This window comes from Hydractinia symbiolongicarpus, chromosome 8 (assembly GCF_029227915.1).
Source record: "Hydractinia symbiolongicarpus strain clone_291-10 chromosome 8, HSymV2.1, whole genome shotgun sequence".
Classification (NCBI taxonomy): Eukaryota; Metazoa; Cnidaria; class Hydrozoa; order Anthoathecata; family Hydractiniidae; genus Hydractinia; species Hydractinia symbiolongicarpus.
This window is the reverse complement of record NC_079882.1, coordinates 13,883,511-13,910,706: the sequence shown is the minus strand read 5'-3', so window position 1 is coordinate 13,910,706 and position 27,196 is coordinate 13,883,511. Positions and strand designations below refer to the sequence as shown.

The following is a 27,196-nucleotide window of genomic DNA, read 5'->3' as shown; positions in this document are numbered from 1 at the left end:
ACTTTTTCTCCACAATCGGAGAACTGAAACAATTACTCCTCCGTTCAAAAATAATTCGCCGTAGAAATTTCCCGCCGAACGGCTGGTTTGGCCTTAATTTTGTTCTTGCAAAAATGAATTTTCCGTGTTAAAATATTTAAATATTATATTCATGTATAATGCAGAAAGGAAAAAAGATATTCAAAAATAACTGTTTTAATTATTCTAAATCCAGATTACTTTGTTCTTATGCATCGTGTAGAATGTTCTTATACACCAACATCACAAATTACATTTGTGAAACCCAATGACGAACAAGTCAAATATATACATTGAAATAATCTAATTATGTGCAACGTGAAAAATAATTAAATGCTGCGTGCTCTTGATTAAGCAAAAAAAATTTTTTATTCTTCTGAAAATTAAATCAACACAAAATTAGACCCTAGAATGGGAAATAACGAACTTTTTTTTTCATTATAAATTTATCAAAGAATACGAAGTCAATCTAGGAAATCAGGCTGAGTACATTCCTTTGTTTTGACGAAACGCTTATAATAAACTACATAAGTTTTATTTAAAAACAAGCGCAACGGCTAGATTTTAACGAATATTTTTTGTATTAGTAGAGCCACAAATGCTTCCGGCAAAACATTCTGGTCCATGTACTTTTAAAGCTTTTATTTTTAATGTTTACTTCATAAGTACGCTTTTTTAATCCGTATTTCGTATTTTTCAAAAAACACGAAATACGAATTTCGTATTTTTAAAAATGGAATTGCGTATTTTTAAAAATACGAAATCCGTATTTTTTAATACGAAATTTCCATATTTCGTATTTTTTAATGCGAAAAGAGGACTGGTCGATTTTCATAGAGAGCGTCACATTTCTCCAGTATATAAAAAACTTCTTTTTTCTTGTGTATAAAAATACACAATGTAAATTTAGGTTTCCATACGACTGAAGTTTTAACGTTCCTCCCCTCTGACTGTAACTATCTTAAGTTGATTATTTTTTGTGAAGATTTATTTTGCGAGGTTAAAATGCATTTGGCGAAGATTAATTTTCGTGAATTAGTCAATTTCAGATATTTCGAACAAATTATTATAAGTCACAATGCTCTATACATTGCAGTAGAGCAAAAATAAATTTAGGTATAAAGAACAACAGAATATTTGTTTGTACTTAACGTTTCATGCTGCCGCAAGAGCAACAATTCTCGGCAAACTGACTCGTTAAAATACAATACAGTGCAATGTTAATTATGTCTTCTTTTTATGTGGTCAATTTTACCGTCAAAAGACGAAAGCAAATACTTTTTCTTGTTTAATAAGTTCAACCCTGCGTGGGTTGCAATCTCAAACTTTTCAGTTGGGCACAACGGGCATGTTTTTCTATTCCAGTTTACATGGATCCCTGTTCTCTTGCTCTTTCTTGTTCCAGAATTCTGTAGAAAGCGATGTACTATTTTGGTATATTTTGGTGTTAAATGATTGCTCATGGCGAATGTATCTTTGAATGCAACGTTGTTTCACAAAGTCCTACATGTTTTGCTGCCTGGTTATTGTCCGTGAATAAAGTGGCTTCGTAAATTATATTTTTTGACAAACATTCGTTGTTCAATGGACATTCGTCTTTCTTGAGACAGTCACAAGTCTTTAATAATGGTATATCATTTTTGTACATAATATTTTTGTTGTGGGCAGTGATTATAGATTCCATATTGGGCATACAGACACAAAGAATCAAACTATCCGCCAAATATTATAAAGCAAATCCCATTATCCATTAAAACATATTTATCAAAACTATCATCAAATGAAGCTACAAAACCGCACAAAAAAATTCTGGATAAAATCACAAATTGAAATATCACCCAACTAACAGAACTCCGTAAAGCCAAAATAAAAATCGTAAAAGAAATATAATTTGGTTTAATCCTCCATACAACAGCAATGTGGGGAAGTGGGGAAGTGCCTTTTAAATCTTTAAAAAAAAGCATTTTTCAGAAGACCACAAGTAACACAAAACAAGAACAATGTTAAGATTAGCTACAGTTGTATGCCCAATTTTTTTTCGCTAATTCCAATATAAACTTTTTCCTCGTAACCTGGTAAAGTCAGCGAAATATTTGCCTTGTATGTAATGTTTTTTGTAAGACATTTATTGTCAATCAGACAAAGTTTGTCGTTTAAACAATTACAGTCTCTTTTATTAACTTTTTTAGCCATGCAGAACGAAATCTTTGAAATAATTAGCAGATAGATAGAGGCAAAGACAGCCTGGAGCCTGAACACACTGCAGTTGAGAATCCGCTTTCATTTCTTTAAATCAGATTCTGAACAACATATGCTCTAATGTTGTGTATTAACGTTTCAAATATAATTTTAACATATTCTCTGATTTTGTCTGGAGGCACTGTAAAATTTCAGGCACAGGGGATAACAAATCACGTCAAAGATTTGATATTTACAGCCTTTCACCAAACTTTTCTACTGTGGCTACTAGTATCATGGTAGCCAGTGTCTTTGATTTGATAGATCTGTTACATATTTGACCGGTAAGTTTTTCCCTCAGCAAACCCACATCTTTTTATAAGTATTTTATAAGTAACTACTTTAGAAAAAAACTTTAGGCTAAGAAATACCAAATTTGGATTACTTGAAAATATGGGGTACTAATTGGGGTTGTGTTTAGGGTAGTAGTTTTATTCTACAGACAAAAAATTACGTGCTCTCCTTTGTTGCTAACTTAAATTTTTTAACTCAAGTTCAAATTACATGGAAAATTGCTTATTATGTAAGTGATAACCATCCTATAGGAGTTGCACTGGATAGTTTCTATTAGTGATGACTTCAAATGTAAATAACTTAAAACCAAGGTTTACCCCTGCAAGATTATATCCCTATCCCTATGTCAGGTTTTCTCCTTATCAAGTTGTCTGCAAATAAATATGAAAACGATGCTACAGCTTTTAGAGAGTTCATCGTGCTGCACACCACAAACAGTCAAATAAGTATAAGAAAATGAGCTGCAAAACCAGAATATTTTTAAGGCTTAGTACGTTTCTAGAGGCTAATTGTTCTACCCAGTCGCACATTACCACTCCCTTTTGCTAGCAGAAGGTACTACTCTACAGGGATAATGAAATAAATTCAGGACTTGCGCTATTCTTAAGTCAGCACTTTGTTCGTTCCATCAAGGGGATGCCAGTCTCAGAGCTTTTATTGACACACAATCTATGTGCAATTCTCTATTTGCGATTGTTTTGTCAGGCCTTAAAAAGGTTTCCATCTGGAACACAGCTAATCTGAATTATGTCCTCTACGTAGGAACAAAATACTGCATAGTGAGACTGTTGAAAATGAAGTCAAACAAATACAAAGCTTGGAAAATATTTCTAATATTCTTGCAGATGAAAGTATTAGTTGCAATTTATAAGTTGTCACATTCCAATAAAGGACATGGAATGTTGTGCATCATTATCGGCGTTAGTTTTGTTATAAGCTGGAGGTGTCCACAAATTTATTTATGTGATCATTATAGCCGTAATAGTTTGGGACAAAAATCAAAAGTAGTACATTGGTTCTTTTAGAATTTTATTAAATTTTATGCAACAAGTTAAAACTACATAACATAATAATCCCCTGAACAATTAGATGTCTCGAAACACAAAATTTCAGAATAGTAACAGGTAGTCAGATAGCCGGTAACAACATGTTATCTGTTCAGAAAGAAAAAAAAAAGGAAAGAGGGTCAAAACAGAAAGTACCAAGAAAGTGAGGAACATCATCATCATCATCATCATCATCATAATTCTCGGCTTAACATCCGTTTTCCATGCTAGCATGGGTTGGACGGGGTATATTAATGACCCTCTTCCACTGTATCAAGTCTTTCTCGGTCTGCCTCTGGGCTTTGCCCCAGGAACTATTAAGTCTCTACACTTTCTTGCCCAATTATCCCCCTCCATTCTTTCCAAGTGCCCCAGCTAATTCAATCTTCTTATCTGGATAACATCTTTAATTCTACGGATACTTAGCCTGCTTCTTAGCTCATCTGAACACTTTCTCTCAGACTGGCGTTACACATCCACCTAACCATTCTCATATCATTCCTTTCTAAACGGTCAAGATCTTCCTGCTTCACTGCCCATGTCTCACTAACACTTCTTACACATTCAACCTACCTTTTAACTCAATTGACAAGACTCTGCTAGTCGACAAAGGAAGTAACTCTCTGAACTTTTTCCAAGCAGAACCTATCCTGCAAGTAACACTTCTGTCAACACCCCCTTTACTGCCCAACATATCACCTAAGTACCAGAAGTTCTGAACTATCTCTAACGAGCCACTGTTGTACATCATTGAAGCTGGAAATACTTCATTCTCTATAATCTCACCTTTGCAACGCTTAAATACAAATTGAATGTCAGCTCTTAACCTTCCACCAATACTACTGCACTTGTTATGTACCCAATGCTTGCAAGTCTGACAAAAAATTGAGTTACTACCAACCCCTTTCCTGCAAATTCCACAAGGCCACTTTCCAACTACAAGGTCACACTTGGCTGCAATGCTACTAATCATGACTTTAGACTTTGCTGTGTTCACCCTTAGCCCTTTCTCTTCTAGTCCTTTCTTTCACTTCTCAAACTTTTCAACTAATTCTTCAATCCACTCTGCTATGAGAACCAAATCATCTGCATACAATAACTCCCATGGACAACCTGTTCTGAACTCCATCGACAGCGCGTCTAAGACTAGAACAAACAACAAAGGACTAAGTACAGAACCCTGATGTACACCAACATTTACACTAATTCATCACTGCTGTACATGGACTGTATCATCGTAACTAGCCCCTCATCCACACCTAATTTTCTCATAGCCAACCAAATAACTTTACGTGGCACTCTATCAAAAGCTTTCCCTAAATCTACAAAGGCAAAATAGAGATTCTTTCTCTTTCCTAAATACTTTTCCCGAAGCTGTCTGAGTAAAACTATTGCATCTGTAGTGCCACGCCCTGGAACAAAACCAAATAGCATCTTATCTATATCAATTCTTTCTCTAAGTAACTTATCAATCACTCTTTCAATAACTTTCATTACTTAATCAACGAACTTCAAACCTCTATAGTTACATCTTTCTAATGCGTCACTCTTGCCCTTGAAACAATTCACTATTACACTCGACTGCCACTCACTTGGAATAGCACCATCCTTTATAATCTGATTAGCAAAACTTGTAATAAGCTCAACTCCAATATATCCAGATGCTTTTACCATCTCTGCAACAATACCTGATACTCCTGCTGCCTTTCCAATCTTCAACTTCCTAATAGCCTCCACTACCCATTCTGTCTTGATCTGGATAGCTGGCCCTTCTACAACATCATCATCAGACAAATTATCCTCATCCCAATTAAACTCAGTGTTAAGCAACCTCTGATAATAATTCTTCCAAGCTACCCTTTTCTCCTCCTCTGTGCTAACCAAAACACCTTCATCATTACGTATACACTACTTCTCACCTATGATCTTTGGTCTTCCCTTCTTAACACATCCGCAAATCTGTTTCTCTCTGCTTCTGATTTTGCCTTATACACTGCTGTACGAGCACGACGCTTAAGTAAATATTTTTACTACCACCTGACTTCCACTCTTTCCAAAGTTTCCTCTTTTCCTTTATACACTGGTCAACCTCATTATTCCACCACCAGGTCTGTCTATGTCTATCTGGTCCTTTCGTCCACCCACAGGTATCATCAGAAGCTTCTAGAAGACAATTCTTCAAAGTAGTCCAAGTACTTTCAACATTGTCACTATCACATTGACCATTGTGGGCTAACTGCTGAACTTTTGCAATAAATTGTCTTGTTACAATCTCTTCCTTCAGCTTGCAGACTTTACGACAGGGCCTGTACTTTCCCTTGGCTTCTTTAACACTCTTCAAGATAATATCACAAACCAGCAACCTATGCTGGGAAACACACTCTTCCCCGATATAACTTTGACGTCCTTCACCACTTTCTTGTCTGACTTTCCAACCAGGAAGTAATCTATCTGTGTCTATAAGCCACCTGACTCATATGTTATTAGCCTACTCTGTCTCTTACTGAATGATGTGTTGCAAACCACCATGTCCGTTGCGATTCCAAACTCAAGCAATCTCTCCCCTTCCTTATTTCTACTCCCAAATCCATAGCCTCCATGCACAACTCCATAACCTTCAAATGACTTCCCAACATGACTATTAAAGTCGCCGCCCACCATGACGCCGCCCACCATGTTCAGTGTATCCAAACTTTGATGTGACTGCTATTAACTCATCATAAAACTTATCTTTATCTTCCTAACTGAGTTAACACTGTGGCGCATAAACTGACAGAAAAGTGACAATCCTATTACCTAGCAAAAACTTTATCACTATAATACGACTATTAACACGCATAACATCCGAATATGCCAACTCCTCCATATTCATCACATTACCAATCCAAAAAAGCTTATACCTTGCCCTCCTACCTTCCACAAATCTCACTGAAGCTCTTCTCCACCTAACTTCCTAAACACAACACATATCAACAGATCTACGTTCTAACATTTCAACTACTTCACCTGCTCTACCTCTCAGAGTACCAACATTTACACTAGCCATCCTCAACCTAGTGTTATCTACCTTGTGATGTAATAGCTGGGTAATGGTCTGACGATGCTCACACCTGTCATCTGTCTTACCGTGCGCGACACCTTCACTCCTTAGAGTTCCAGCCTCGTTTACGCAGTTTGTCTGATGAACTGTTTTTACGGCCATTAATAAAGAGTTTTGGCATTGTTTTACAGCTGGATGCCCTTCCTAGCGCCAACCTTTCACACACCGGACTGGGTGTTTTTTAAAGTGACACACTATCACGAAGTAAAGAACAAAACAGGCCAAGTAAAACAAAAAAACTCGAGAGCTATGTTGAAGCATATGTGTCATGCTGACTTCTTGTCAAGTTACTCTATCAAAATAAAACCAACATCTGAAGATGAAAATGACAGCCAGCCAGAAGTACTAAAAGAAGACATGCTAAGATTCAAGTGGAATCTCCTTATCCGAACAAGCTGTCTCTACTGTCCTTAAAGAAAAAATTGTGCTTGCGAAAAGAAAAATGTGTTTAACATCACAGGAAGGAAGCAGAACTGTTAAGTGAAAACTTGGGTACTTGCTTAGAGAAATCATTGGAAAAAGGTGTATTAGGAATTATAAATAGAAATAAAAGAATTTGCAAACCATTCAGTGAACTTGTTGAAGAAGCAATGATAAATGTTCACACAAATGTAAATAACATTGATTTTTCCGCTGAATAAAGAAAACAACGAAAACATACCCATGATTGAGAACAATTGGTTACTCAAACCTCAGATGTTCGGTAATGAACTCGATGAAAAAATCCAACCATTAAATGAATTTCAAGGCAAACTTTTGTTGTAAATGATTGGGTTAGAAATTACACAAAAAGTTAAGCATGCAACGCACCCCATTAAACTGAGCCAATTTATATCTTTCTAAAAAGAAGTGCAGGTCCCATTTGATAACAACAATTTCTGACATGATAAAAAAGCATTTGCAGGGAACTTAGATAAGATAAGATTCTCGTTCTGGCACCCACTGGTGTTGCTGTCATCAATGTAAAGAGCAATACAATACATTCAGCCTGGAGTATACCAGCGGATAGAAGTTTTGCTAAAAATATTCTAAAAGTTTAGTGATACATGCTGCGAAATAAATTTTTAGAGCAAAGCATTATTGTAATAGGCGAAACCTCAAGGGTCAACAAGCTGTTTTACATATTCATCAACGGCTAAATTTTTGGATGTTCAGGAGACATTTTATCTGTAGGAATATCTGTTATAGCATGTGGTGATTTTCACAAACTTCCACCAATTCATGCAAGGCCAGTTTATGTAGACTATGAAGCTGTACTGTTAAACATTTTACAGTGGCAGAAATATTGCTGAATTGACAGAAGTTATGAGCGTAAAACGTAGAAACACAACACGAAGATGCTGAGCGCAACATAAAAATGTTGAACAGTACAGCATCAGACGCTAAGTATTGAGGCCAATGATCTCTATGGCTAGAAACAGGTGGGCTTGCTGGAAACTGCAAAGACTTGTATTGCCACAAACAATCCACCAATTAATCTGGACAACCTTAAAAGAGACCAGATAGATGGTGCAGACATTGGACCTGTGGACGCCTCAGTAAAACAAAGTAGGAAACCAAAGGCATCATTTATCAAAATCATGTCAAGAAAAGTAAGGCGGCTATTCAGTTACTTTCAGAACTCGAGGATGAACGAAAATGGTATTCTTATAAGAATAGGCAACAATGAGAAAAAAAAGTATATCTTACCATCAACTTCACATGATCTGGTATTGGCATACCGATATCTGAACAAAGACATGGGACACCTGAGTTTTGACAAAGTCATTGATCTAGCAAAAGATAGTTATATTGGCCAGAAATGTCGAGGGACATCAAAACATTTATCACAAAGAAATGTACATGTATAATTGTGGAAAAAAGCACCAATAAAGGTTATTGAAATGATAGAACCATTTGAGATCATCTCATGATTATTAACACTTGGACCAATCTTGAGGTAATTTTAATTATTTGTTGGTCGTGGTAGATCACTTCACAAATTTTGCAAACGAGTATGTTCTTCTATTTGGCCTACCAAAAAGAATTCGTTATTATCGTGGTCGAGAATTTGACAATAAGTTACGGCACAACTTCATCTTTTGACTGGTATAAAGGCGTCAAACACCACTCCTTACCATCCAATGGGAAATGGTTGAAGACTATTTTTACTACTCAAAAGGCGAATTGGAAGGATCATGTAAAACACCTAATGTTTGCATAACAACACTGTACATCGATCAACGGGTTACTCATTTTCTGATTTTGGAAGGGAAGGACATTATTTACCGATCGATTTTATTTTTGATACAGAAAAAGCAACAAAAGTCAATGATATGGATCACCATGACTTTGTGCCGAAATGGAAGCATGTGAATAGCAAAAAGGAATAGTCAGCAAGGAGCAGCTTCAAGCAAACAGAAGTACGACAAAACGTAAATATGGCATCGGAATTCACGTTATAGAGTGCTAGTTAAGAAAGTTTCTAATTGTGGTGGCACACGCTTATACTGGGAAAAAATGTGTATGGTGTAGAAAAAGAGAACCCTCACATCCTAGTATATCACAAAAAATCCTGACATCCTAGCATATCACGTAAAGAGAAAATGGAATAGGAAAGACTAAAGATTTACATAGAAATCTTCTTATGAAAAGTGAGCAGCTGCTAAGAGAACCAAACAAACCTGTTGATTAAACCAAATCTACACGACCTACAAGACCCACACCCATAGAGGTTATATCAATATCATCAGACTCTGATTCGGACAAAAAGAGAAAGAAACCACGGGACATCTAAGTTCAAGTTCATCAGATAAAGATCCAGAAAAAATTAATAGACGATCTTATGACTTTAAAGTAGAACAAACAATAGAAGCAGAGGAAATATATGCTCCTGAAGTAGAGGAAAATATGTTGGAAAACACTTATGCAGAACCAAAGAAATCCACTAAAAAAGGAACAGCACCAAAAATACTTACATATGATGAAAAAAAAATTGCAGAAAATTTTACTGTTAATTAATCCAACATTTAGACAACAACGACAATGCCGTTTAACATGATCGGTCAATTATAATCGTGGCATTGTAATGGTGCAGAAAAACTTGATCAATGAGGATTAGAATCGTAATGTTGTGATGGTTTGGCAATTTTAACTTGAATGTAGCATAAAATTAGCTAGCTAGCTACATAATAGCTTGAAAAATTCTTTCAGACAGATAACATAGCTCGCATAAAATTAACTACTTAACTGGGCTAAAACTACCAACGTGGCTAGCATAAAATTAGCTATTTTTTGAGTGAGAAACTTTCTACTCTGTAGGAATGTCCCATCACATAGCTTGTTCTAGCTATAATCATCCACAAAATTTCTTGTCTCTGACAATTTTATACTAAAAACCAAAAAGTTAAGCAAAGTCAGCAAAAGAACATAGCTAGCTGCATATTTTGCAGATAGTACGTTCCTTCTCCTGTTAACGGTAAATGCTTTATATATAAAGGTTGATGCGGAAATCTACTTTTTTACCCATGCCCCTGAGCGTACACCAGTGCGGCTGGTTATAGAAACAGAAATTATTTTACTATATATTATATCAGGAAACTTTTTCAATGTCTACATTCGTTTTAAAAGAGGCATTTATATAAATTCTAACAGGTGGTTCTCGTGGAATTATTAACACCTACTGAAGATCTTTAAATATATATATCTCATTCATTTTTTGGGTTCAATCAGAATAAATTTCAGAAAATTGAAAAAAATTTCCTGATCTGGAAATCTCATAATTTCTAAACCAGAAAATAATTCCTGACAAAGAAATTTTTTCTGTTTTTTGTAACTTGACTCGAACTGCACACTAATGCCGGACACCATTCTTGTTCCTTTTAACATTTTTTAGCATTTTCAGATACATCAGGTTCTAAACAAAACATGTCACTGGCCCATGCAACATTGCATCCAGAACACACTGTTAAATTCTTAACAAAAACGTGAAACCATGCAATTTTCTTCCAGCAAAAATGACATCACATACAGTTTAGTTCTCCCCAACAAAAGTATATAATACGAAATATGAAAAAGCCATTAGCTTACACAACAGCCTTTAGTGGAGGCAAATTTCACCAAAAAGTCTTTTTCCCACAAAAGTTTACACAAAATTTTAAAAAACAGCAGTTTGCAACACAAATAAAAATACGAACAACCATACCATCCTCTCATAAATTAAAATAAGTCATAAACCCACGTAAATTTCAAATCAAATGTCTACAACCCCCTGTAAAAATAACCTGGTATTTTACATGTAGGCTGAAAAAAGTTTAACAGGATGTCAGAAACAAAACAATAAAAAAATAACTTAACACACACGCTTTAAATTTAAAAAAAATTCATATTACACATGGTCCCCTTGTAACATTTACAGTAAATGTAAAAAGAATTATACTCTATGGGCATAAAAATACATCACATTATCCTGCAATTGTTTAGGTAGCTAGCTAGCATGTTACATCATAATTTGTGCTCATTAAAGAAGAAAAGTTTTGAAACTAAACTATAGATAATTAAAAAAGAGGAATAATAACATAAGTCATAGGTTAGAGCTAGCCATAGGATGGGTAGCAGGCCTTGGTTTCTAACATTAGCTAGTTAACAGTAACTAAGACACCCAGCTAAATATACTTAAACTGGGAACACTTAGCTAAAACTAAAGCTAGCTATTTATGCTTAGTAAAACACACAACGAGAAGCAATAGTAATGTAAAAACAATAACATTCAGTGAGTTCAACAAACCAAAGTTAGTCAGTTAACTGCTTTATGTAGCATTTTGAATTTTAGGACAAATACAATTATGCAACAAAATGTAAACAAACATGCTGGCTAGTTTTTTTTTTTTAAAAAACGCTGTAAAATATGAAACTAAGAATTTGAGGCTTTTAAATGGCTTTTCCTGGAAAATGCAAGTCTGCTTGCTCCAGCGACATAAAAATTTAACGTTTAAAACTATCAAAGTTCTAATATTTGTGTTTTCAAATCCATTTCAAACTCTAGCCTTTATTTACTACTTGTAACCTAACTTTACCTCTAGCTCCACTTCTCACTTTCAACTTCACTTTTTTACTTCTTCACTTGTACTTTTTTTGTGTGTTTTTTTTTTGGTGGCGAGATGACACTATTTTTCGAAAGTTAGCTGTTAAATTTATTTTGAGCCGTTTTCATTATGTGATGTAAACAAAGTAAGCCCGCTAGTAAAATGGACATAATTTTTTCGGTGACTTTAAAAGAAAATGAACACATCCACTATTACTGTCACATACACTTTGTATCACTATAAAAGGTAGTCGATAAGGCCCATGGAGAAATCCCCTTAGGCAGAAGGACAATAGAAAAATAGGTTGTTTTGATTTTTTGCTGACGTCAGCAGTGTAGATACAAAAGAAATTGGCGAAATTTAGTTTATTCTAGCATGTGATGTGTAGAGGTAGAAACGCTGATTAAAATAAGGTACAGAATTGTATGTTTTTCGATGAACGCCTAAGGAGATATAGGAGTTTAAAAAAATGCAGACGTCAGCGAGGACCTGCCAAAATATGAAAAATTGGTATGCCTGCTGCCTTAATCGTATATATCTTGAAACGCTGATCAAGAAAGTGTATAGGATCATGTACTTTTGATAAACAGTTACAAAAATATTGTGGTTTAAATGTTTTTTGATGACGTCATCAACCGGTTTATTCCGAAACGGATTTGGGGACCCAGGTTTAAAAAACTTACCCAAATTGGTCCCTGGTGGCCCTTGGTTACCCACTCAGTAAAAAAATGACTGACGTCACCACCTCGTTTCCAAGTTATTTAGCCTCAAAAATTTATTTACATAGTAATGGCTTCACTAATGTTAATAAAATTTCCTTTGACCGTCAATATTATTTTAACATAAATTGATGATGTTTAGGTGATGTTTTATAGACTTTATCAAAGAAAATTGTGAAGAATATAATCCATTTTGCAAAAGTCACACACGGACACACGGAAGCTCCGTATTATTATATAAGATACATATATGTAAATTATTTAAATTGAGAGTTCAGTTTTAGTTTATGTTTGTTGTGCGCTTGGCAAGATGGAACGAACAGTGGCAGCCATGTTTTTTCGCAAGAGTTTTCCCCCCATCTCGCTTTCCCCAGTTCTCCTTCATTTTCGTTTTTGTGTGCAGAAGTTCAGAGCTCTTTAGTCTAAGTCTTCTTTTGTGGTTCTGAGCTCTATCCCTGCATTAGGATTGACAGTTGTGAACAGACCATCAAATAGAAAAGACAGTGAAAACCAGAGCTACATTGAAATTGTATTCTATATAATATACTTTGACATCTAAAAACTATATACAAGTTCTATCGGAGAAAGATCAAACCTACATCTATGCTCCCCTAAACCTGCGTGCCACTTATTTACGAAAACTTAGATGTTTAATTAAAAGGTCTGTGCAAGAGGCTGTTTCTTCTGATGCTGCCAATGCAAGTCAAAAAGCAACTGAAATTCATACACCATTCACTAAATTATTTAAATAGTTTATATGGCTGTTCTAATTGGTTGGTGGATTTTGATTGAGATTTCAATTTCTAAGGTCGGCAGAAGAGCAGATACTAGTAATATCATAATACTGGTGATGTTGTTTTAAGGTTTGCCTAAGATTTAAACATGTAGTTTATGTGGTTTTTGTTGACATACTGGAAAAGGAAGGCCCAAGTCTTTATAGTAGGACCAGGACCTAACATTTTTTTTTAGAAAAATGAGTAAAATTTTAGACTTACTTTCTCTGTCATTCCTTGTGTCATTGTTCAACTACTGTTTTGATAGAAATCCGTTTTTAAAGACACAAAAAGCTTAACTGTCTAGACATATATTTAAAAATTTATCTCAGTGAGAGCTATTTTGACATTGACATATAAATGTTTGATTTTTGCATTAAAATTATATATATTCCAAAAGCTCAATAAATTATCTATACATAAATTTAATGTATTTTCTTTTAAATTTTTTATGTAAATTTTATTTCATAATTATGTTTCCTTTGATATAAAACATCCATTTTAAGAAGTAACTTTTTATTGTCGTTTAAATTGTCATTATGGGTTATAATATTTATCTGTTGCTTGCATTAACCAGGCAGAAAAAGCAGACCAGGTTCATGTAAATTGTCTGAGTCACACACCTTCAAGATCAACCTCAATCCCACCCTGCTTTTAAATTTAACAGTTTCTGTTAAAACCATCTGTTACCAATGGACATGTTGCTTTATAAGCGACATGTTTGCGATTTGGGGTACTCTTGTTTTTTGAAAATAGGCTGTAATAAAGTAATAATAAAATTGTTTGATTATGCCTTCGATATAAAGCCTTTGTAGTGCTTTTTCGATACACCATAGTGTTTATGCCATACCGCAGTGTTTAATTGCTACACCATAAATAATTTCTTTAGCAGTGTAGAAAATATCTGTTAAGCTGTAGTTATACCCCGTATTTTCAATATTAATTTTCTTCTTTGTAAGGTTATTTATGTTTTAACAAAAGTTAAAATGGTGATGTTTAAGGTATGCAAAAGGCTTATTAATCGTTTTTTTACCGATGTTTAAAGTTTATAGAAAGAGAGTTAACTTTGGATAACGTTTTCTGTGGGATTTGAAAAAAAAGTTTTTGAATCGTTTTAGTAAATTACTCCTCGATAAGAGCTGTAGAAAAATCCACTTAAGCTAAGTTCCCAATGCGGCGATGAGCTTTCATCGCTCATCGCTCATATGGTTTATCACCTAACACTTATTGCTGATGTGTTCCCAATGGTTGTTTATTTTTGCATCTCCTTGTCGACTTTTTGACATAATAACAAAATTGTCCTGAAAGAAAAGCAAGCCTGGTTCAAGCAAAACAAGTAGAAAATTGCTTAAAGCATTATTTTTATGGTTCTAAGAAATAGAATTAAAGCATAGGAAAAAGAAAGATGCCCATAATCAAATTCTGGTGGAGTTACGTGTGGCTGAGATTTTAGGTTTTTGAGAATGTCTCCCGAACGATTTGACCATTTCTCCTTGTAACATTTTGATGTTTTATCATACAAACATTTGTATTCTTGGACCTCGATGGTCTTTCGTCATCTTGTAAATTAAACGTTGGTTTCAGCATTCTGATTTAATTTTTATTTATTGAATAATTTAATATAAGATATTGATATTGTTAAATAATTGTTATTGACGTTGCGACAATTAATTAGTCAATTTGCATTTGAGAAATGCATTTTTCGGCGACTTCAAAAGTAAATTAACACATCCACTATGACTGTCACAACACACGTATATTATATAACAGTGTCGAAAAATAAAACTATGGCACAGTAAACATTTTGTTACGCCGTATTAAATTTTTAATATTATGAAACAAGATTTTTGAAGATTCACATGGAAAACAGGTGCTGTATATGATTCTGTATAGATGCAAAGCCATTTGACTATCACTTATTTCCCCTTACATTGGTTAGTTTAGCAGTAACGCATATTACAATATAGTTCTCTACAATAAACAGGATTTAACTCACCCTCGTCCCAAGGGTTTATTGTTTTTTTTGATATGAGAGAAGACCACAAAAAATACCCTGGGATTGTTGAGTGATTTTTGGCCAATATATGGCCAGATTATGCGAACGCGGCATATGTTAATTTATGCGACTAACAATGGCGGAACTTTAGCGGGCAGAATTTTATTTTCCAGCGCAACAGAAAATTATTGTCTGCAATAAGCGTCTGTCAAGTTAAAAAAAGATGTGCTGTTTTATAAGCAAATCACATAATACTTTAATATAGTTTAGCTAGCTAGGTACTTCCTCAAAACTTAGATAGTTCATTGTTAGGTTTCAAGATAAAAAGTTCTACTCTTGTTTAAAATACCTCCTTAATCTGAATACAAGTAGAGTATAAGTACTGAATGAAAAGGAACAGAAAAATTTCTGAGCATGCCATGTTTATGTCACATAAACAGAAAATGTTCTTGTCTATTCTGTTCTGAGCAAAGTAGAATCGAGTTAAACTTGTTCTTTGCGTTGTGTGTAAAAAGGTAGCCAATCAGGTTATTTCATTTTGTGAGGATTGCGAAGTGTGTTTACTTTCTGTATAAAAATGTGCAATATTATAAAATGGAAGATACAAGTAGAAAATTTTTTGTTCTGTTTCTGTCCATTTCATACCATGGAATATTTTCTTAAAATGGAAAATAGGTGTTAAGGTGCCCAGTAAAGTGAGCTATAAAATACTTCTTGTTGGAAAACATACCTTTTGCAAAAAATAAAATTAAAATAAAGACTTAAATCTTGCTATAGCTTGTTTTTTTGTTGGTTTAATAAATTATGAGTCCAAAAATATTTCCACTTTCATCATAATTCCAGAGTTTCTGAATTTGGTAGTTTTCCGGGACACCTATAAACAATTTTTGACAGTATACCAATTTTGACAAAGATACATTTACAAAAAACATTATGAGCAAATCTCTAAATAAAAATATGTGCCATGCTTGATTGATCAGGGTTCCCACTCTTTTTTTTTAAAGAAATTTGGGTGACTTTTTTGAGGAGCTTTTGTGAATTGGGGTTTGAGGCGAAAAACTTGCACTAAAATAAATTCGTAATTTGCAAAAGTCGAAAAAGTAAAGTACCAATACATAAAGATACATAAAGATAGCTGTTATCTGCACGTCTGCAGTATGTTTTTCATCATCTACTACATGCTAAGCATATTAACAACCTTGTTTTAGCTAGCTTATTAGCTGTATAGCTACAACATACAAACACTTGCTAAAAGACAGGGCTGTTCTTTTATTATTTCAGGAGTCTGCTATTATTTCTTAATGTACAACGCAGCACCAAGACTGAGTCAGTTATGTTTTAATAAATCTAACAAAGTAACACTAAAATGTTTTTCATAAACTTTGCTAGCTTTATAAAGTTTTGTTTACAAAACTAATTGATCACAGCTTTGTGCACCATTATTATTAACTTGAAAAAGTGCTGACCAAGGAAGAAAATCATCATAATTATGCGAAAATGTGAAAGCCAATCATATTTCAAAATCTGGTCAACGATACCAGGGTATTTTTCAACGTCATCTTTTATCTGAAAAAGTCAAAAAAACCTGGGGTCGAGGGGGGATTATACTTTTAAGAAAAGTGTTAGCTATTAATAAAGACAATACTCGACCACGAGTAATAAAAACCTGTTACAACAATAAACAATAACAATCCAAAAATAACAATTCATTTTGAAAAATCTTTACTTTAATGTTATTGTATTATAGCTATACAGTAACAGCCCTTTTAATTAATGCTAGCTTTCAGTAATTGCCAGCATTGTTTACAATTTTAAACTCTCTTTATTATTCAATTTTTTTAAATCAATAAAAAACCTCACTTGTTGAAATGACTCTTGATCAGAAAGGATTTTGATTTAGTTAAGTCGCCATAAAAAAACCTTACTTACGTCCCCATCAATCCACTTCTTCACATTAAAATAGCGTCCAGTCATGTCATCTATTTTGTACGATATATTGGTAGCTGCTTCCTGAACCTCGCGAACAATTCCAATGAAAGTTATCTAAATGAAACATAATGTTGTACACATTCTTTAAGTTATAAACAAAAGACAGAGTAGACATCAGTCATTGCAATCTTTTATGTTGTTGCAAAAAACAAACATTTGATTTACTTCTGGGGTGTGCTCATTAGTGCTAATTTCATAGTGATACTACGGTGTATTGAAACAGGAGTGGCCTGGATTCCAAAATATGTCATAATACTTTTTACTGTTTAAGTGGGAATTCTTTCATGTCATCAATTTCCTGCAGTAAATGTATTATGAAAAATTGCGATTAAAAAATGTGATTTTTGATCACAAAAAATCGTCCAATAATGAAGAGTTGAGACGTAACAGGCCTGGTCATGAAAGGGCGTGCGATCGCACCGGCACGCCTCGCCACACGCCTAAAAGAAACTTGGGAGTGGGATGTCTCGCACATCTTAGATCCTGTGTGGAGAGCAATGCACAAAATAGAAAATTAACAGTTTGATTTTCGATGTTAAAACAAAAATTATTTGCAGTTAATAAGACTTTGCATTTGTACCATTTTCAGGTTATGGATGTCACACGAACGAAGGAATGTTGTCTCATCGAAGCGAACACCCCGTTTTTTTATATAAATTTTTAACATATGTAATTTACAGAATAAATGATTTACCTGACCATTAGAACACCGTTACCGAGCCCCGCGACAGAAATCCTGGTGACAGGTTTTAAAGCCGTTAAAACTTGCACCAGGCTTGTTGATTATATTTTCTTTCTAATTATCTCTGGTGGTGCCAAAATATTTAGATAAGAGGTGTGTCGTTCGTTTTCCACAGGAGCAGGGAGAAGAAATGCAGGCGCGAGACGAAAGAGTTCAGGAAGAAATAGAGATTGATGATGATGCGATGACGATAGAAGCAAGAGTGGGTCTAGCGATGAAGATATCAGTGACTTTGAAATTTAAATATTTGAACACTTTGTTGGTACACACTGAGCATAATTTATTTTTTGTGTGGTTGAAATTTTGTTCTGGTAACCTTTTAATGTTACCTAAATAAAAAATGATGTTTATTACTCATTATTTGTTTCTGATTTATTTGATTCTGATTCTCATGATTTTATAATGGATTATTAATAATTTTAAAAAACATGTGTAGATTAAAATGGTAACTCACAAAAAATGTCTGATAAAATATCTTTAGAAAGTGAAACCAAGAATAAACGAAGATAGTACATATACGCACTCAATCTATTTTGGTTTTACGTAGATTTGTTTTTTATTTTTATATTTTTACTTTTTTTGAATGATCCAGTAACAAATTTAAACATAACGGACTAAACAAAACACAAGAATATCTTTATGTGTAATTTAGCTACTAAAAAAATTCTAAAAGTACAATTGTAACTAAGTCATGAAGTTGTCGGTATAGACTATCAGTCCAATATTTACTTAAAGCATGCAATGCGTTTGAAGGTATGTTGTTAAACAACGTAGTGAATAAGTAGTTTTCCAATAAGAACAAAACCAAAGTTTTGATTTTGGAGCTTTTATTAACATACCACAGAGCCAGTGATACTAGACCCGTGCCATCAAAACGTCTTATGAGGTCAGAAAGATATCTTTTTATGAACAATGTGTTGGTCATAATTGCAACAAACAACTATGTTATTTAATGGCGCCATACAGACATCTTCAAAACACGCTATATCTAATGTCCTATAAACATTTCCAAGATGTTTTAAAATGACTTCAATGTTTTAATTACTGCGGGCTCGTAGAATACGATGGTCTGTAGATGCATTGATGCAGATGGTTAGAACTGACGTTTATATTTAGAAATACCTTTATAAGCCTGATATTTTGTGATATAAATCCTGTGTATTTTACGGCTTGTACATGTATTTTGCATTGGCTCCTATCTTTTAAATTGCCTTTATTTTGGATGAGCCAAACTGGAAACTAAAATATACCGTTTTTGTTTTATGTAGTTTCAATTGTACTAAGTCAAGCTTGTCACTGTGTCAACAAAAACTTCTCGGTGATTTATATCACATTTTTGCTTAAATTTTCTCATATAATTCAACAATAGCATTAGTTTTGCCATATAAAGTCAGTAACAAAATGCCTTGATTCATTCGCTAAAACTCTTTTTCTTGCAAAAAATTTAAACATACTGGTTCTGCATTGAGGAAGCCAAAGAAAAAGGACTAGTTCTACAGTGCAACATGCATACCATATATTACTCATTAACCTCCCACAAATGAGCGCCCATCGATACAGTTTAAAAAATTAATAAACACCCAGGGCGCTTGTCGATAATTTACAACACTGGCGTAATGTAGAACGAGGTCCTGGAAAAAGTCAAGAAAGTCTGATAAAAGTCAATCTAAATTCCTACGAAAATATATGTTTGCAAACTCTTAGCCCTTATCTCTTTTCTTTATTTAAGAACCATAGGTGAAGGGTCTCCTTAAGAGACAAGAGAGGAGTTGAACGTCCTCCACCATACCTTAGTTTAAAGGGGCGATTGTGGAAGTCCCATGAAATGCCACATAGTGATGGTGTCACTTTAAAAAACACCCAGTCCGGTCTGTGAACAGTTGGCGCTAGGAAGGGCATCCAGCTGTAAAACAATGCCAAAACTCTTTATTGATGCCGTAAGAATAGTTAATCAGACAAACTGCGTAAACGGGGCTGGAACTCTAAGGAGTGAAGGTGTCGCGCACGGTAGGACAGATGTCAGATGTGAGCATCGTCAGACCCAGCTATCACATCACAAGGTAGATAACATTAGGTTGAGGATGGCTAGTGTAAATGTTGGTACTCTGAGAGGTAGAGCAGGTGAAGTAGTTGAAATGTTAGAACGTAGATCTGTTGATATGTGTTGTGTTCAGGAAGTTAGGTGGAGAGGAGCTTCAGTGAGATTTGTGGAAGGTAGGAGGGCAAGGTATAAGCTTTTTTGGATTGGTAATAGTGATGGATGGAGGAGTTGGCATATTCGTTGCAGAGAAGTGGGTAGAAAAAGTAATAGATGTTATGCGTGTTAATAGTCGTATTATAGTGATAAAGTTTTTGATAGGTAATAGGATTGTCACTTTTCTGTCAGTTTATGCTCCACAGTGTGGACTCAGTAAGGAAGATAAAGATAAGTTTTATGATGAGTTAATAGCAGGCACATCAAAGTTTGGAGACACTGAACTTGTCATGGTGGGCGGCGACTTTAATGGTCATGTTGGGAAGTCATCTGAAGGTTATAAAGGTGTGCATGGAGGCTATGGATTTGGGAGCAGAAATAATGAAGGGGAGAGACTGCTTGAGTTTGGAATGGCAACGGACATGGTGGTTTGCAACACATTATTCAGTAAGAGACAGAGTAGGCTGAGAACATATGATTCAGGTGGTTGTAAGACACAGATAGATTACTTTTTGGTTAGAAAGTCAGACAAGAAAGTGGTGAAGGACGTGAAAGTTATATCGGGGGAAGAGTGTGTTTCCCAGCATAGGTTGCTGGTTTTTGATATTATCTTGAAGAGTGTCAGAGAAGCCAAGGGAAAGTACAGGCCCCGTCGAAAAGTCTGGAAGCTGAAGGAAGAGATTGTAGCAAGACAATTTAGTGCAAAAGTTCAGCAGTTAGCCTACAATAGTCAATGTGATAGTGACAATGTTGAAAGTACTTGGACTACTTTGAAGAATTGTCTTCTAGAAGCTTCTGATGATACCTGTGGGTGGACGAAAGGACCAGCTAGACATAGACAGACCTGGTGGTGGAATAATGAGGTTGACCAGTGTATAAAGGAAAAGAGGAAACTTTGGAAAGAGTGGAAGTCAGGTAGTAGTAAAAATATTTACTTAGAAGCTAAGCGTCGGGCTCGTACAGCAGTGTATAAGGCAAATCAGAAGCAGAGAGAAACAGATTTGCAGATGTGTTAAGAAGGGAAGACCAGCGCAATGAGGTATTCAAGATAGCAAAGCAAATGAAGAAGACTAATCAAGATATTGTAGGTGAGAAGTGTATACGTAATGATGAAGGTGTTTTGGCTAGCACAGAGGAGGAGAAAAGGGTAGCTTGGAAGAATCATTATCAGAGGTTGCTTAACACTGAGTTTGATTGGGACGAGGATAATTTGTCTGATGATGATGTCGTAGAAGGGCCAGCCATGCAGATCAAGACAGAATGGGTAGTGGAGGCTATTAGGAAAATGAAGATTGGCAAGGCTGCAGGAGTATCAGGTATTGTTGCAGAGATGGTAAAAGCATCTGGATATATTGGAGTTGAGCTTATTACAAGTCTTGCTAACCAGATTATAAAGGATGGTGCTTTTCCGAGTGAGTGGAAGTCGAGTGTAATAGTGAATTGTTTCAAGGGCAAGGGTGATGCATTAGAAAGGGGTAACTATGGAGGTTTGAAGTTGGTTGATCAAGTAATGAAAGTTATTGAAAGAGTGATTGATAAGTTACTTAGACAAAGAATTGATATAGATAAGATGCAATTTGGTTTTGTTCCAGGGCGTGGCACTAAAGATTCAATATTTTTACTCAGACAGCTTCAGGAAAAGTATTTAGGAAAGAGAAAGAATCTCTATTTTGCCTTTGTAGATTTAGAGAAAGCTTTTGATAGAGTGCCACGTAAAGTTATTTGGTGGGCTATGAGAAAATTAGGTGTGGATGAGTGGCTAGTTACGATGGTTCAGTCTATGTACAGCAATGCTAGAAGTCGTGTCAGGATTAACGATTCACTTAGTGATAAATTTAGTGTAAATGTTGGTGTACATCAGGGTTCTGTACTTAGTCCTTTGTTGTTTATTCTAGTCTTAGAAGCGCTGTCGATGGAGTTCAGAACAGGTTGCCCATGGGAGTTATTGTATGCAGATGATTTGGTTCTCATAGCACAGTCGATGGAAGAATTAGTTGAAAAGTTTGAGAAGTGGAAGAAAGGACTAGAAGAGAAAGGGCTGAAGGTAAACACAGCAAAGTCTAAAGTCATGATAAGTAGCATTGCAGCCAAGTGTGACCTTGTAGTTGGAAAGTGGCCTTGTGGAGTTTGCAGGAAAGGGGTTGGTAGTAACTCAATTTTTTGTCAGACTTGCAAGCATTGGGTACATAAGAAGTGCAGTAGTATTAGTGGAAGGTTAAGAGCTGGCATACAGTTTGTATGCAAGCGTTGCAAAGGTGAGATTATAGAGAATGAAGTATTTCCCGCTTTAATGATGTACAACAGTGGCTCGTTAGAGATACTTAAGAACTTCTGTTACTTAGGTGATATGTTGGGCAGTGAAGGGGGTGTTGGAAGAAGTGTTACTTGCAGGATAGGTTCTGCTTGGAAAAAGTTTAGAGAGTTACTTCCTTTATTGACTAGCAGAGTCCTGTCAATTGAGGTAAAAGGTAGGTTGTATGAGGCCTGTGTAAGAAGTGTTATGTTGTACGGTAGTGAGACATGGGCAGTGAAGCAGGAAGATCTTGACTGTTTAGAAAGGAATGATATGAGAATGGTTAAGTGGATGTGTAATGCCAGTCTGAGAGACAGAAAGAGTTCAGATGAGCTAAGAAGCAGGCTAAGTCTCGTGTTATCCAGATAAGAAGATTGAATTGGCTGGGGCACTTGGAAAGAATGGAGGAAGATAATTGGGTAAGAAAGTGTAGAGACTTGATAGTTCCTGGGGCAAAGCCCAGAGGCAGACCAAGAAAGACTTTGCAGGAGGTTATAAGGACAGACTTGATAGAGAGGAAGTTGAGTTTAGATCTAACACAGTCTAGATCAGATTGGAAGAGGGTCATTAATATACCCCGTCCAACCCATGCTAGCATGGAAAACGGACGTTAAGCCGAGAATGATGATGATGATGATGATGAACCATGTTGCAGTGCCTTCGTTATAGACGAGGTTCACACACAGACTCCTACCAGCAGCGTACAACTTATTTGAAGACAAAACAACATAAAACCTCAACCAAATTAATGAAGTTGATACGGTTTGAGTTGCAATGAAATATATGTATATATATATTATTATATTATCAAGAAATGTTCCCAGTATAAACCCAATTCGAATAACTGTAACCTTTGCCTTAACGAAAAGTATGAAATTTTAACCTTTAAAGGAACAACCTTTTGAACCAAAAAAATGAGCTTATATCGAAATGCAGACACCCAAACAAATTCTTGTTGGCCAATTTTGAGACTAATGACTGACGTCAAATGAAGTCATTGCATATACATGAGAACATAATACTGAATATTAAACGTTAACTTTGTAAATTTTTAGTCAGTTAGCTGAAGATTGAGTTCAAAGAACACATGAAACTTTGAGTTTCAAACGAAGTCATTTTTTTTTCATTTTGCACACTGTATTGGCCCTATTACTCTGTTAACTTATTAAGCACTCTTTAAGAAAAAGAAATTTAAGTACTTAGTTTTTTAATATTGACCAGGATAATTGGCAGAAGCTTATTTACGTTCTTCTGAAAAACGTGTACAAATACATTTTTCACCATTTTAACTGAAAAAAAACAGAAGCCTTTAAAAACATAATTTATTCGTGCAGTTAAAGATTGTATAATTACAGCTGTTTCATAAGACTGAAATGTCTTTTTTATCTGCTTCCAAAAAAATGTACAAAGATACGTGTTTCGCATAAACCAAAGTTGGGTTGGTAGTTTCTGTTTGTGACTTGACTCTGTATTAACTTAATAAAAGTCTTGTAACGCCTTTATGAAAATTGCTATCTTCAGGCATTGGACAGCTATTCCCAAACTCTTGTATTAGCTTCAAAAATTGATTATCACACTTGGAGCAATGATTCCATGATTTCTTGGTGTATTCAAAAAATCTAACTGGTATGCTTTAAGATTAACTTGTCTAACCAAAAAGATATAAATTTCCACGAGTTTTGAATAACCCGGGGTTTCATTCAATTTCTCGAAAGCATTCAAAAAATCTTTGGTGGATGGTATGAGCACTTGTTGATGTGGCACCAGTGGAATTAACTTTTAAATGTTTTTACATCTATGGTAAATCCACAATAACTCTTATTAAGCCAAAACCGAGCACATAAATCAACAGCCCTGTCTCAAACATTCATCAACCCGTCACTTTGATGTGGTGTGACTCTGTTGATATCGTCCGGCAAAAATACTTTCGACATTTGTTAGTCAGGTAAGACCAGCAGCTCTCAATAGAATTAAATCTTGAGTGACCTGGTGCATATGATTGGATGACAAACATGTCGAGCTCAAGATTTCTCCACAGCAAACCCATAGACATAAGTTAATAACGTCCCTAACTGACTGGTCAGGGCCTCCGTCAGCAGTTACCACAACATGAGTTCTTTGATTTCTAATTCGCTTTCAATCAAATTGATCATATGATTAACATGCATCGCGTTGGTGCTTTCATAACATGCAACGGATACAACTGCACCAGAAGTTTTCCAGAATGCAGCCAGTTTATAAACGAACGATTTAACTTGTCTTCAGATATTTTCATAAATCGTTTTAGCTGGTTGTAAGGTTTGATACTTTGGATAATAATGCTTGCATTGGATAGTAATTTTCTTGAAAGTCGTCATGTGTTTTTTTCTTTTGTATTTCTTTTTTGAGAAAACTCAGACATTTATAGTTTTTACTTGCTGTATTTTTTTCAGGGTGAAAGCATTATCTGTAAATGGTGTGGCAACTAACAGTTAAACTTTTTTTAACCTGGAGAACAATATTTGTAAAAGAAAGTTCGATTCGAATTAGCAGTTCACAATTTGCGAATCGAAATGCCATTTTTGAAGAAAATGATAAAATTGCGAATCGAATATTTTTAGGCGGCGATAAGAAATGCTTTTTCAGATTGTGTTTTAAAAATTTAAGAACAAAACCAGCTGATAGAAAAGCTTCGTTATATTGCATTTTGAAAGCTTAAGAATGAAAAGCGGTGATAGAAATGCTTTTTTAGATCGCGTTTTAAAAAATTAAGAACAAAGAACGGCGATAAAAAAGCTTTGTTAAAAGTTTAAAAATGAAAATCGCGAACAGAAATGCTTTTTTTTAGATCGCAATTTAAAAATTTAACTCGAAGCAATTATTTTTACGTGATTTGAAAGGAACTCGCTATCTTTGGTGTTTTTGAATGAAAGCAATTATTTTTGCACGTTTAGCGCATGCGCACACTTACAGACTCATGTTTGAAACAAACATATTTTATTGCGAAAACAACTTTAATCAGTATACTGTATTTAACTTGCGTTGTAATGTTCACGAAAACTGGTTAAGAACCTATGAAACAATAATTACATTTTAAATATTTTCTTACAGCATGCTATAAATTAAACTTATTTAATTTTTGCAACATTATCTCGGCTATCGGAGACAAGAAAGTTAAAACTGAGAGCGTGCCTAGTATAGACACTCAGTTCTTGTGTTTGGGGTTCACGAGTTTAAACGTCCCCCACTTGTCTCCAACAAAAAAATAATAACCCAGGAGAAAGTAAAGCTCAAAAAACAAGTAGCTACTAATGAACAAGCCAAAGGTAATTGATCTACAGTGTTCCCAGACATCTAGATAGTGGTTTACTTCGTTACAGAGTGCTGAAATTTTTGCGAAGCGACTTTACTTTTTTATTTCGAACCCTGAACACTGTCTCTGCAACGTTAGTGGGCTTCAGCAGAACCTTGTTCTTTAAACGTCTTGACACAAGTAATTATCTTCAGATATTTCTTGTGTATGCTTGGTCTTCCTCGACTATTATTTTTATTTTAAAAAAATATGAGTAAATTCAATTTTACTACATTACCAAATTTAAGAGTTTAAAAAAAATAAAAAATAAATAAAAAAAAAAATATATACGTTGCAAAAATATCAGCCTTGTCATCAAAACTGGCTGTGTCGTATATCCAATCGATATCGCTGTCGTACATTTTAGACATGCTATAAAAGTACCTAGATTTTAAAAAACTGTTTAATTTAATTTCAGTATATTCAAATTTAATGGAGATTAACTTTGTTTCGCAAGTTAGGTTGAAACTATCAAAATTAATTGCATATTTTACATTGTTTTTAATTCTCTTCTCTCTTGTTTCGTATTGGAACAATTATTCGTAATTACGGCAGTAATTTTGAAGTTCGTTTCAAGATCATATAGCAATTTGCTTCCCTTAAAGTTTGTATTGTTTTCTTCATATGACAAAAAAACTTTGTTTAAAGGGGCACTCCAGTGAAAAAAAATATTTGAAAAAATGTTATTTTGATAAGACAATACATAAATATGTCACAATAAACCTTTTACAATTGTTAAAAATCTTTATTTATACCTTAATCGGGTCTGTAAACATCTTCAATTTCAAATAAATTTGCAAGGTCGCATAAAGTTGAGAGGACTAGGTCTGAATAAATGAGCATATGTCACATCGTGCAGAAAGTCTGTGAGCTCAGCAGCACGCCTTCTAAAAGTATGTTTACTTACTGGTTACATTGTTCGTTGATAAGACGTCTTGTAATAATGACGAAGATTATAACTCAGCAAACTTAGAATCGGATAATTCTCTTCATGAAAAAGACTTCACAAAATTACAGCCATACGACTTCGAACCTCTTGTGTCCCACAAGGGAGAAACTAATAATGATGCAAAGTGATGTGGTGTCTTACTGACTCAAACCAACGTTCTCAGCACGTGCTTTTTTGCACACAAATGCGATTTTATGTAACGTTGAAATTTTCTCTGTGATGGAGGAACATTGAAATGCGTGATCACTAGCTAAAATGGCTTTTTTACGAAGTGGCAATATTTTTATTATGGAAGTTTATTTCCTGGAGATCTCTTTTAAAAGGAATATCTGTGAAGTGAGACAAACAAATATAAAAACTTTGATCTCTTATTAGATCACCTGCACGACGTATTTTGTTTAGCTAGCTATTTTTGTCTGAGTTCTTTCTTTTTCACAGACAGGATTTTGTG

At 34.7% G+C, this 27,196-nt stretch overlaps 1 protein-coding gene across 1 annotated transcript in view; it reads right to left on the bottom strand.

The window, feature by feature from the left end:
- Nucleotides 1–27,196, bottom strand: part of LOC130655228 (replication protein A 32 kDa subunit-like) — an 86,515-nt gene that overhangs the window by 21,146 nt on the left and 38,173 nt on the right. Inside the window, exon 5 of the mRNA XM_057457960.1 lies at nt 17,177–17,290. Coding sequence (XP_057313943.1) covers nt 17,177–17,290 — 114 coding nt within the window. The remainder of the gene's footprint in view (nt 1–17,176; nt 17,291–27,196) is intronic.